Source organism: Octodon degus, unplaced genomic scaffold (assembly GCF_000260255.1).
Source record: "Octodon degus isolate 3935 unplaced genomic scaffold, OctDeg1.0 scaffold00072, whole genome shotgun sequence".
NCBI classification, from domain to species: Eukaryota; Metazoa; Chordata; class Mammalia; order Rodentia; family Octodontidae; genus Octodon; species Octodon degus.
This window is the reverse complement of record NW_004524648.1, coordinates 3803552-3816672: the sequence shown is the minus strand read 5'-3', so window position 1 is coordinate 3816672 and position 13121 is coordinate 3803552. Positions and strand designations below refer to the sequence as shown.

Here is a 13121-nt window from a genome sequence, read left to right as displayed (position 1 = left end):
TTTTTGAACATTTAATATAGATGGATTATTATAGGGTTTTTTTTTCAAACTGAGGTAAAGATCTATTCAAATTTTCTGTAGGGTTTTTATCATGAATGTGTGTTGAACTTTGTCAAATGCTTCTTCATCATCTATTGAGATAATTGTGTGGTTTTTGCCATTGGTTCTGTTAATGTAGTGTATTACTTTTAATGATTTACAGGCATTGAACCATCCCTGAAGCCTTGGGATGAATCCTACTTGGTCATACTGTAAAAATTTCTTGATGATTTGTTTCATTCTATTTGCCAGTATCTTATTGAAAAAATTTAAATCTATGTTCATTAGCGATACTAGCTTGTAGTTCTCTTTTTTGGTTGAATCTTTCTCTTCTGATTTTGGTATCAGGGTAATGCTTGCTTCTCAGAATGAATTTGGAAAAATTGCTTCTATTTCAATTTCATTGAAGAGTTTGAGAAATGGTGACATTAGATCTTCTCTACATTTCTTGTAGAATTTAGCAGTGAATCTGTCAGGACCTTGACTTTTGTTAGTAATTTTTAAATTATTTCTTCAATTTCATTGACTGGCACTGGGTTTTATAGAACTCTTATATTTTTTGATTCAGTACTGGTAATTCATATGCATCTAGGGTGGGACTGGGGAGATGGCTTAGTAGAAGAAGTGCTTCCCTGGCAAGTAATGAGTTTAATCCCCGGTTAAAAACAAAAAACAAACAAACAAACAAAAAAAAACCATATGCATCTAGGAACCTGGACATTTCTTTTACATTGTCTATCTTGTTGGAGTACAGGTTTTTGAAGAAAGTATTGATTGTTTGGATTTCTTATTCTTGTTTAGAAAGGGCCTTTTTCACTTCACAGTTATGCTCATTAATAGTGTGGTATTTCTAAATTTTATCAACTGTGTTGTGATCATCAAAAGTTACAAAAGCAAATTCTCTTTTTCCCACTCTGCCTGTTTTCCATAACTTCTATGGTTTCAATCTTGCCATATTTTTCAAAGTAGTCTCTCAAATTATATTCTTCTGTATCTTATTTAATACCACCAACAAAGTTTTTCTTCACTGTTATATGGGCACCAGGCTTTACTGAATCCTCTCTAGAAACAGCTCTCTTTGGTTCCACTACACACCCATCAACTTTGTGTGTTCGAGCACACTTTGCTACATCCACATCTTCAACGCAAGAGTAAGTCACAAAACCAAAGCCTCTGGAGTATTTTGTTTGAGGATCTCTCATTACCACACAATCTGTGAGTGTGCCCCATGTCTCAAAGTGTTTTCTCTTAAATTATCATCAGTAAGTTCAAAACTCAGGCCACCAATAAACAGCTTCCTCAACTTCTCTGGTACCTTTGGATCATGGCTCTTCTACCCCTGGTGGTGACAGCAATGGCCAGAGTCTGGCTGGGGGCAACTGGGTGGTGGTTCTTACCTCCATTTTGAGACCGGACTCGCCTCTTCCAACTCGAGTTCAACATGGGACCAAGAGGAAGAGCGAGGTCCAGTGCTTAATTGACATTTTTATGTTTCAGAAACAACTTTTAGCATATTTACATGCGCTGTTCTTATCAATTGAGTACAGTTGTATATGTTGGTGTGGTGCATTAACCTAGTCATTAGCTCCAAGAATGAGTTCCATAATAAAAGACTGATTTTTTTGAGGGTGCAGTACAGAAGCTCTGCATTGTGGCTTGTTACCCAGAAGATTGCAGAGTGTTTGAAATTTATATATCAAGTTAGAATTCTGTAGGGCCAGGGAGATGGCTCAGTAGAATGCTTGCCTGGCAACCACAAGGGCCTGAGTCCAATCCCCAGTTCTGCAAAAAAAATAAATAAATAAAAATTCGGTGGCAGGTTGCTATTGTTGGATCATACAGTAGATCCCTTGAGTTTGTGAGCAAAGCTATCCTCTCTACTATGTTTGCTATTTTCCTTTGAGAAATAGTTCCTTTTGGGTTTACATTCTTTTAATTCATAATATCATACAGTTATTATTTGTGTGCCTTTGTGTTCATATGCTGCATTTTGTTTGTTTGTTTTTTTATTTGGGGATTGGATCTCTCTATGTTGCCATAGTTGGCCTCATACTTACCTCATATTTTGTAATCCTGCCTCAGCAGCTTGAGAAGCTGTGTGCATTTTTCCAGATAAAAGTTTATAGTGTTTTAAAATTCAAATGGGAAAATAAAGGTCCAGAGATAGTATAACACATATAACATATGGGGGGAGGAGTACCAGCAGAGACCACCAGGCTTGTGTAAAGGCAATATGACGGGGAATTTATTGTGTCTGGACACAGGCAGGCAGAGAGTGATAAGACCTTCTGCCCTGAACAGAGAATAATATGTCCCTTTTGTAGAGATCAAAAGAAAGCAGAGGACATTAGGCAGAAAGATATTAATAAACATTTGTGGTCAAAGTTCTTGGGCAGTCTTACACCTCAATGGGCAAAATCCTTAAAGTGTCCACTGTAAATTTTTGTGTCTCTCCAGATGTCCCCAGATGTCCTACAACCTACAAAATTCCTTGCCCTATCTTATTTCATCCATGACATCCTATGTTTGCCAGGGACAACTTTCATACTGAGCTGAGTTCTCTGTGAAGAGCAGTGTCTCTGCTGGCAAGCAGGTTGGGAACTTGGCGAGTCAAGTCTGATTCAAATCTTACAGATAGCAAAAGACCAAACATACAAATGAAGAGCAAATTAGGAATAATTTCACTGATGTTTAAAATAAAGTTATAATTCTATTAGTTAACATAACTTGCCTTTACTGTTGGAGTATAAAAATAAATAAGTGAAATAGAAGATTGGACCTGGCATCAGATCCAAGAGCATGTAAGAATATGACACAGATAGCAATATAAATCCATGGGAAAGAACTATTCAAGAAACACTATTTGGACAATTGCCTTTCATACTGGAAAAAAATAAAATTAGATTCTAACTCAATTACTGGGGAAAAATGAGTTCTATATGATCTGAAATGCAGATGTAGAAAGCAAATTTTTAAAAGTTTTAGAAGCAAATATTGAGCATATATTTTTGACCTCAATATAAATGATTATTAAAGAATACTCTAAGCACAAACCATAGACAGAGCGATTCACATACTTGACCATTTCAAAATTAAAAACATTAATATGACTAGACTCACCAAAAGCTAAACTAAGAAATGAGAAAAACTGACAAATGATATTAACTACATAATAGAATGACTTTAACAATATTTTACAAATTAATAAGAAATAGAGGGCCGGCCAAATAGCTCAGCAGATTGAAGCACCTGCTTCAGCAGATGCAGGGGCCAGAAGTTTGATCCCTGGGCCTGCCATGCTGGCCCCACCCCTGGGGTGCACTGAGACAGTAATTGAGACTGGGCGTAGTAATCCCAGCTCTTGGCAGGCTGTAAACAGGAGGATCACTATGAGTCCAATCTATGCAGTGAGAGTTCCTATAGACTCTGTAGACCCTGTCCTAAATACAAAAGAAAGAGAGAGAGAAAGAAAGAAAGAAAGAGAGAGAGAGAGAGAGAGAGAGAGAGAGAGAGAGAGAGAGAGAGAGATCCAGAAAATAAAGAGCCAGTGATAGTATAACACATATGACATATGGGAGGGGGGAGTACCAGCAGAGACCACCAGGCTTGTGAAAGAAAGGTCAACTGTAAAGAAAGGTCAAAAGAAATAAAAAGCCACTCACAAAAGAGGAAAGTGAAACGCATATTAAACATATCAAAATATATTCAGTCTCACTAATGAAAGAAATGAGATTAAAATAAAATACCATTTTCTGACTATGAGATTGGAAAAAGTATAAATCCTAACAATATCAAGTATTGGTATGGATATGGAGAAATAATAAGACACTCTTAGTACTGGCAGAACTGTAAATTGGTGTGGGCAATTTATGGAGCAATTTGGCAGTAGCTAATAAAATTGAAAATGTATATATTATATGACTTGCAATTCTACTCATGGTAAGGCTCATCCTGGGAACTTTTTACAGTGTAGTAATATCAGCCTCTGTGTACACATATGTAGGTTTTTTTTTCTTTTTTATGTATTTAGGACAGGGTCTACAGGGTCTCACTACACAAATCATACTCCTTGTGATTCTCCTGCTTTCAGCCTCCCAAGTGCTGGGATAACAGGCACACACCACCACACCCAGTCTCAATCTTTGTCTCAGAGCACCCAGGGGCGGGGCTAGTACTCTGCCTAAGCAGGTGCTTTAGTTCACTGAGCTATCTGGTTGGCCCTCATAGTTCTGATATAACTCTGCAACATAAATCATACCTAGCCAAACTGTAGAATCTTAATGTAAGCCATGTAAGGGAGACAAAGACACAAGAATTGTGTAAAAGAGTGCAATTATGCCAGGTTCAGTTCTCAGCCTTTGGATAAGAATCTGCTGAGTGAGTGCCAACAAGAATTAAGCTGCTTCCTGAGAAGAAGGCATTGGTGCCCTGTCTCTCTACATGAAACTTCCACAGAACATTTAATTACCTTACAGAAGTGTTTGCAAATGTATGCAAAAAGATATGAATAAAGATAACCACTGCAATGTTATTTTAGTATCAAAATAGTAAAATAACCTAAAAATAAAGGAATGTTAATAAATTAATAGCTTTTTCATATTCTACTATGCCATATAACCATAAAAAGAAGTTATATATGTGTGTGTGTGTGTGTGTGTGTGTGTGTGTTTTCATGCTATGCTGAGGATTAAGCATGTAGCCTTTTTACTAGGCTACATCTCTATCCCCTTTCTCTATTCTTTTATTTTGAATCAGGATCTTGCCAAGTCATGGAGTTGAGCAGGCTAGATTCAATCTTAAGATCCTCCTCCCTCAGCTTTTCAGAGTGCAGAGATTATACACAAGTGCCACCACACTCGGCATGCAGCTTTCACTTGTGTGGAGATTATGGTGGTGATGGTAGTGGTGGTGATAGTGGTGATAAAAGCTTCAGAAAACCATGTTTTGTCTACATTAAAGTCTTCAATTTCCTATAACTACTAATACAACCTTCTTGCTTAGGTAGGGATTTTGGATCGACAGAGAACATTGGCCTTGCTGGAAGAGTTCTATGACCAAAGTTCACAAACACTTAGGAGTTTACTCCGAAACCCAAGACAATGTGAGTACTATTCAGATGGTGTAACATCTTCAAAATGGGGTGTCACATACTCTAATATGATCATTCTACCTCTCAGTGAATCCCTTCACATAACTTTTTGAGTTGTGATGACTCTGGCTATAGCTACTTGTTTGTTCCCTCACAAAATTGACTCTTCATCACACCTAGATGCGTGTTTCATTACAATGTAATATGCAAAAGTATCATATCAGCACTAAATTTTAAATTTATTTAAATGAAGAGAGACTTTAATGATATTTTGAATGTTTTAGCAATTAGTTGTTAGGTGTTACTCAGCTTAAATGCTCAATTTAGAATTCTAAAATTTCTGAGAAAAATATTTACTTCTCCCAAGCATTTTTACTTATATACTGTTATTTGTACTTACATATCTTACATGGTAAGATATCCTTTTTATATTTCTACCAAAATAAATAGAACTACTGGTTTTATATTTTTAAAAAGAGAAAGGCTTTTAATCAATAGGTTTTCTGAACAATATCTTATTTTTGTGTGAAGATTTACTACTTGGATATTTTAAAATATGTGAATAATGTACATAGAATATCCCTAAGATTTATGGGAATCATGATATTATGATTTAACACTAAATGTTTTGATGGTTTTAGGGACAATCTGTGGTGTGAGTCCTACTCTGTGTAGTCTTGGACACCAGGGTTTTCTTGTTGTTTTGCACTACTGGGACTAGAACCTAGGACTTACTGCTCATTAAGCAAGTATTCTACTATCATAGTATAGTTCTACCTGTTGTTTAATAATGGGATTCTGGTGAATGCTTTTCCTAAGGTTCTTTTTTTTTTAAAAAAAAATGGAGATTGAATCCAGAGCCTCATGCATCCTAAGCTATACGCCAACCTCACCTCTATCCCTAGATTTCTGAACCAGGTGCCCATATGAGTTGTGGAAAGATTGAAGAATAAAAGAGAGAGGAAAAAAGAAGGGAGAAGAAGTGAACATTGGAAAAATATAAATTCAGTAAAAGATTGCCATGGATAGAAGCTTGCTCTTATTTTATATTGTAGATATTGAAAAGATATTTGAGATGGAAAAATATGTCCTTTTCCCATCTTTATGCTATGCTTATTATGGGAGGACCACAAAATTAGTAGACAAATTTTATTTGCTTTGTCAGTATAAACAACATTCCAAATAGCAAGATGCAAAATTATGTTCATTTCCAAAGCCATACTTTTTAGGAAGGAACACCTAATTTATAGCACTGAACATTAAACAAAGTAATAGAAATTCAACAATGTTGTTGTATTGCATAATGTTATCTTCAATTTAGTTGTTTAGGTTACCGGATATAAACCTGAAAAACTGGTTTTAAAAAGAAGTCATAAGAAATTTAGAATTAAAAAGTTAAGTATCAACTACTCCTTTCAATAGATGAGCAGAAATCAGCAGTACAGTTATCCAAACTATCTTACATATATACACGAGTATATCTTTTCCCCTTTTTTCTTTTGTCCTTTTCCTCATCTCAGTTTTTTATCCCATTGAACAGATTCTTTCCATTTCACAGTATCTACTGTACCTTCCATATTTTATTTACTCTTTCAGGTTCTCACACTAGCAAGACAATACCATGTTTGCACATGTGGGTCTGATTTGTTTCACTTACTAATACAGTCTCTAGTTGCATCCATTTACCTATAAAGTCCTCAAATTTATCTTTTATATAGCTGAGTAATACTCAGTTGTGTAATAATACCACATCTTCTTTATCAATTCCTTAGTTGATGGGCATTTGGGTTGTTTCTAAGATTTAGCTATGACAAATTGCACTGCTCTAAACCTGGCTGTACATATATCACTGTGGTATGATGATTTCAGTTTTGGAAAAATACCTAGGAGGGGAATATCTAGGTTGAACAGGACCTCTAATCCTAGCTTTCTAAGAAATCTCTACATTGATATCCATAGTGGTACCAGTCTGTACTCCTACCAATAGTAGACAAGGATTCCTTTTTCCCCACAGCCCCTCCAGTACTTGTTATTGGTTGGCTTCTTGATGATAACCATTCTTCCTGGCATAAGATGGAATCTCAGTGTTTTAATTTGCATCTCTTGAATGACCAGTGATGTTGAACACTTTTTCATATATTTATTTGCCATTTTGATTTCTTCTTTTGTGAAGTGTATGCCCATTTTTGGATTAGATCTTTGAATTTGGGAAGCCTGATTTTTAAAAAATTCTTTGTATGTTCTAGATAGAAGTCCTTTGTCAGAGGGACAGTCAGCTACAATTTTTCCCTAATTCATGGATTCTTTTTTTTTTTTACTCTGTTGGTGATTTCTTTTGATAGGCAGAAACTTTTCAAAAAGATGCAATCCTAATTGTTGATTCTTTTAACTATTTCCTGTGCAGTTTAGTTTTTGTTCATCTACTCTTTACCTACCCCTATGTCTTTATGATTTCTATCTACTTTCTCCTCCTGAAGATTTAGTTTTTTCATTTTAATATTTAAGTCTTTGATCCATTTTGACTGTAGTTTTGTGTATGGTGAGAGGCATGGTTCTAATTTTAGCCTTCAGCATGTGGAAAGCCAGGTTTTCCAGCACCATGTATTAAAAAAGCTATCTTTCTTCCAGTGAACATGTTTGACCCTTTTGTTAAAGATAAAGTGGCTGAGTGTGTTTGTAATTGTATCTGCATCTTCTTCTTTTTTTTTTTTTAAAAAAAAATGTAATTAGTACAGGGTCTATAGGGTCTCACTACTCAGATCAAATTCGTGATTCTCCTGTTTTCAGCCTCATAAGTGCTGGGATTACAGGCATCTGCCACTGCAGTTGCAGTCTCAGCACACCCTGGGGCCAGGGCCGACACAGCACACTGGGGATGGAACCTCGATTGCTGCACTTTGACTAAGCAGGTGCTTTTATCCACTGAGATATTTGGCTGGCCCTGTATCTGCATCTTGTAATCTGTTCCATTGATCCTCAGGTTTATTATTGATTGATTGATTGATTTGCTACTACCATGCGGTATCACAGTCACTTAGTAGCATAATTTCAAGTCAGGGTTTGTAGTGACTCCTTCTTTTTATTTTATTGCCCAGGATTGATTTTGCTCTTCTATGTATCTTCTGGTTCCAGAAGAATTTTAGATCTATGGTATTTTAATTAGGATTATGTTGAATCTATATAACAATTTTGGAAGTATAGCCATTTTCACAATGTTGGTTCTTCCTATCCATGAGCAAGGAGTATCTTTCCATTTTCTAATATCCTCTTTAATCTCTTTTTTCAGAGTACTGTTATTTTCACTGTATAGATCTTTTACTTCCTTGGTGAGATTGATTCCCACAGTTAATTTTTGGAGGTGTTATTGTGAAAAGCATGATTTCCCTAATTTCTATCTTGGCGCATTCATTGTTTGTGTATTAAAATACTATTGGTCTTTGAGTACTGACTTTATTTATTTTTTAAATTCAATTTTATTGTATTTTGAAGCATAAAAACAAGGAAAAACAAATAGAGAAAAGACAGAAACAGGGTAACATACAATAATATGTTACAGATTTTCAAAACAGGAATAGCTAACAATGAATACTATATTATCTATTTTTATCATCAAATCTTGTTCAGATTTACAGAAATAGTTATGCAAAATTGAACAAATAACTAAATATTAACACTTGCTTTCAAAAAATCTTAATTTTTTTCCTTGTTTTTTTAAAAAATATTTTAGGGAAAGTATAATAACTGATAGGACATGAAAAATGGTACACATTTAGAAGACCAAGATGAGAGGTATTCAATCATGGGTTTTGTATTACACATTGCTATCCTCAACATAGTTGTGTAGATCACAGATATCAAGATACAAAGTTAGTCAAGGTGAAAATTCTAAACATTAACTGCTATTTTCAAAAAATGATGGAAATTATTAGTACAATCAACTCAACCATCCTGTATATTTACTTGCATGTTTTTCTCCTTTCCTTTTCTCATATCTTTTCTCTTTTTTCTCATCGTTGTTGTTTAATTCTTAAGTTCATTCTCTTTCCATTTTACTATATCTGTTATAACTTTCAAGTTTTATTTATTCTTTCATGCTCTTACACTAGGGAGACAATACTAGGCATGTGGGTCTTCTTTGTTTTACTTATGAGTATAACCTCTAATTGCATTTCCTTTCCTACAAAGGCTTTGAGTTTGTCTTTCTTTATAGCTGAGTAGTACTCAATTATATAAAAATATCACATCTTTTTCATCTGTTCCTCAGGTGATGGTCATTTTGGTTGTTTTCAAGATTTGGCTATGACACATTGTGCTACTATAAATGTGCCTGTATATATATATATCACTATGGTATGATGTTTTCAGGTTTTTTGGGAAAATACCTAGAAGGGGAATAGCTGGATTGAATGTGATTTTCAGTCCTAGTTTTTTGAGGAGCCTTCACACTGATTGCCATAGTGGTTGTACCAGTCTATTTTCTCACTAGCAGTGGAAAAGTGTTCTTTTTTTCCTACATCTTCTCCACCATTTGTTATTAGTTGATTTCTTTATGATGTCATTCTTTCTGGGGCGAGATGGTATCTCAATGTTGTTTTAATTTGCATTTCTCAAATGACCAGTGCTGCAGAACATTTTTTCATGTATTTATTTGCCATTTGTATTTCTTCCTCTCAGAAGTATAGATTCATCTCAGATGCCCATTTTTGGGTTGGATCTTTAAATTTTGAGGGCCAATTTTTTTTTTTTTAGTTCTTTATATAGTTTAGATAAAAGTCCTTTGTCTGAGTGATTGTTAGTCACGATTTTTCCCAATTTGTGGGTTGTTTTTTCACTCTGTTGGTGATTTCTTTTAACATACAGAAGCTTCTCTAAGATGAGATCCCAGTTGTTGATTCTTTGGAGTATTACCCATGCAGTTTGTTTTTTGTTCCCAAACTGCCTACTCCTATGTCTTCAAGATTTCTACCTACTTTCTTTTTCAGGAGATTTAGTGTTTCTGTTTTAATGTTTAGGTCTTTAATCCATTTAGACATTAGTGCATGGTGATAAACCTGTGTCTAGTTTTAGTTTTTGGCATGTAGAGATCCAGTTTTTCTGGCATCATTTGTTAAAGAGGCTATCTTTCTTCCAGTGAACATATTTGTCCTCTTTGCCAAAGATGGCTAAGTGTATTTGTAGTTGTATTTGCACCTTCTAATCTGTTGCATTAATCATCAGGTCTTTTTCTTGTCAGTAATATGCTGATTTTATTACAGTAGCTTTGTAATGTAATTTCAAGTCAGGGATTGTAATGCCTCCTGCCTTGCCTTTGTTGCCCAAGATTGCCTTTGTTATTCTAGGTCTTTTCTGGTTCCAAGTAAATTTTAAGAATGTTTTCTCTAGACCAGTGAGGTACATTGATTATATTTTGATAGGGATTGCATTAAATCCATGTAACAATTTTGGGAGTAGGGGAATTTTTACAATGTTGGTTCTTCCTATCCAGGAGCAAGGAATATCTTTCCATTTTGTGATATCTTGTTCGATCTCTTTTTTTAGAAGGTTATAAGTTTCATTGTAGAGATCTTTTACTTCCTTTGTTTAATTAATTCCAAAGTATTTCATTTTATTGGATGCTATTGTGAAGGGTATTGTTTCTCTAATTATTCTCTCAGTTTGTCGTCTGTATAGAGGAATGCTATTGATTTTTGGGTGTTGACTTTGTATCCTGCTATGCTACTGAATTTGTTTATTAATTCTAGGAGCTTCTTGGTGAAGATTTTGGAGTCTTTCAAGGACAGTATTGTGTCATCTGCAAATAATCATAGTTTAATTTCTTCTTTTCCTATTTTTATTCCTTTTATTTCTTTCTCTTGTCTAATGGCTCTAGCTAATGATTCAAGAACTATATTGTATAGGAGTGGTGATACAGGACATCCTTGTGTTATACCTGATTTGAGAGGAAAAGCTTTCAGTTTTCCTCCATTTAGAATTATGTTGGCTGATGGTTTGTCATAGATGACTTTTATCAGGTTGAGGCATAGGACATCTATTTCAATTTTCTGTAGGGTTTTGATCATGAATGAGTGTTGGACTTTTTCAGAAGTCTTTTCTGCATCAATTGAGATGATCATGTGTTTTTTGGTTTTAGCTCTATTGATATAGTGTATTACATTTATAGATTTGCATATGTTGAACCATCTTTGTATCCCTGGGAGTAATCCTATTTATGGTTGTATAATCTTCTTGAAGATTTGCTATATTCTATCTACTAGTATTTTATTGAGGTTTTTTGCATCTATGTTTATGAAGGAAATTAGCCTGTAATCCTCTTTTTTGGTTGGATCTTTCTCTGGTTTTGGTATCTGTTATGGTTTGTGTCTAGGTGTCCCCCCAAAGCCTCATGCAATCTTGGGGTGGCTTCTGGAATTTGTGAATGATTACTGCGGGTGTGGTTGCTGCACCTGCCCTGGGGCAGGTAATTTGCATTACAATGTAAGGTGGGAAGAGAAGCTAGCTGCTTGAGCTGCTGCTACCCGTCCCTTGTGCTCTTGCCCTTTGCCACCACCATGAAAAGTTGCTTTCTGCTATGTGCTGCTCTGTGTTGGACCCAGCTGAGTATGGACTGAAACCTCCAGTAACTGAGCTAAATAAACCTTTCCTTCCTTCATTTTGAGTGTCGAGTATTTGTCCCAGCAACTAGAGAAGAGTAACTAAGACAGTATCAGTATAAGACTTGCCTGTAGGAATGATATGAGGAATATTGCTTTCTTTTCAGTTTCATTGAAGAGTTTGAGAAGGATTAGGATTAAATCTTCTCTAAATGTCTTGTAGAATTCAGCTGTGCATCCATCACAGCTGGGCTTTTCTTTGTCACCAAGGGTTTTTTTTTTTTAAATTACATTTTAAATTTCATTGGCTGATATTCAGAGTTTTTATATCTTCTTGATTTACTTTTGGCATTTTGTACCTATCTAGGAATCTGTCCATTTTTTCTGTGTTTTCGAATTGCAGTGAAACTAATAATTAATACATTGTACCTTGTTATCTTCTTAGTGGTTATCCATAGTATAAGATGCAAACAGGATATCCTGTCTGAACACTATTAATACAAATCTTTCTTCTCATTGAATCAAGCGAAAGCAGCAGTATATCTATCCTAACTATTCTGCATGTAGAGATACAAAATGCTCCCTCCTTTGTATCACCTTTTTTTTGTTTAGTCCTGTGAGAAATGGGTATTCTATTGGCATCTAAATACTATAGTTGTGTGAATTTGGCAAAACAATCCAACACAGTGCAGCAGTCCACAATAGTAGTGGGTTATCTGCAGAAGCTGTTGACTTGAGCCTTTCACAGCTCAGCATATTAATATGGCTTTATTTTATATACCTCACTTTTATACTTTTCTGCTGGATGGTTAAGACCAAAATAAAGCAAGACCTACATAACAAGAAATGTGACTTTTGTATCTGATAAGGTCAGTCAAGTACCCTCAGGATTTATCCTGTAACCCTGTACTGCAGTTTGCCAATCCTTTGTCAGTGTCAGCCATGTGGATGAGTCACAGCCATTGCTTGACCAATTTGCTCTCTGTGAAAGACTGAGAGAATGTTTTCTCTCCATGTGACTCTCCTTAGGTACACTCTACATCATCGATCATGTTGCTCTGTGGCCCCATAATCTCCTTGATCACAAAATTTGGGACACAACTGAGTTACAAGATGTTAAAGTATAGGTTCTTCTATGTCCTGAGTCTTCACTGACCTTGAGAGGCTAGGGCCAAAATGTTGGCTGTTCTTGCAGCTCTTCTCTTTCTCTCATGTTTGGTCTGCAAACTTAGGTTGTTAACCTTCCAGAAGAGAAGCTTGTTATTACCCTATAACATATGCAGTTGGGTTTAACTTCACTATCTCTTTGAATATCAATCTTAGGCATAACATGAAACAGGTATTTTCCATCAAGTATTGATATGGTAAACATTAAGTCCCTGCAGAATATGGAGAAAAAAAAA

General features: G+C 35.3%; 1 protein-coding gene across 1 annotated transcript in view; it reads left to right on the top strand.

The window, feature by feature from the left end:
- Positions 1 to 13121, top strand: part of Efcab5 (EF-hand calcium binding domain 5) — a 242731-nt gene that overhangs the window by 108444 nt on the left and 121166 nt on the right. The window contains exon 8 of the mRNA XM_023720027.1: positions 5041 to 5140. Coding sequence (XP_023575795.1) covers positions 5041 to 5140 — 100 coding nt within the window. The remainder of the gene's footprint in view (positions 1 to 5040; positions 5141 to 13121) is intronic.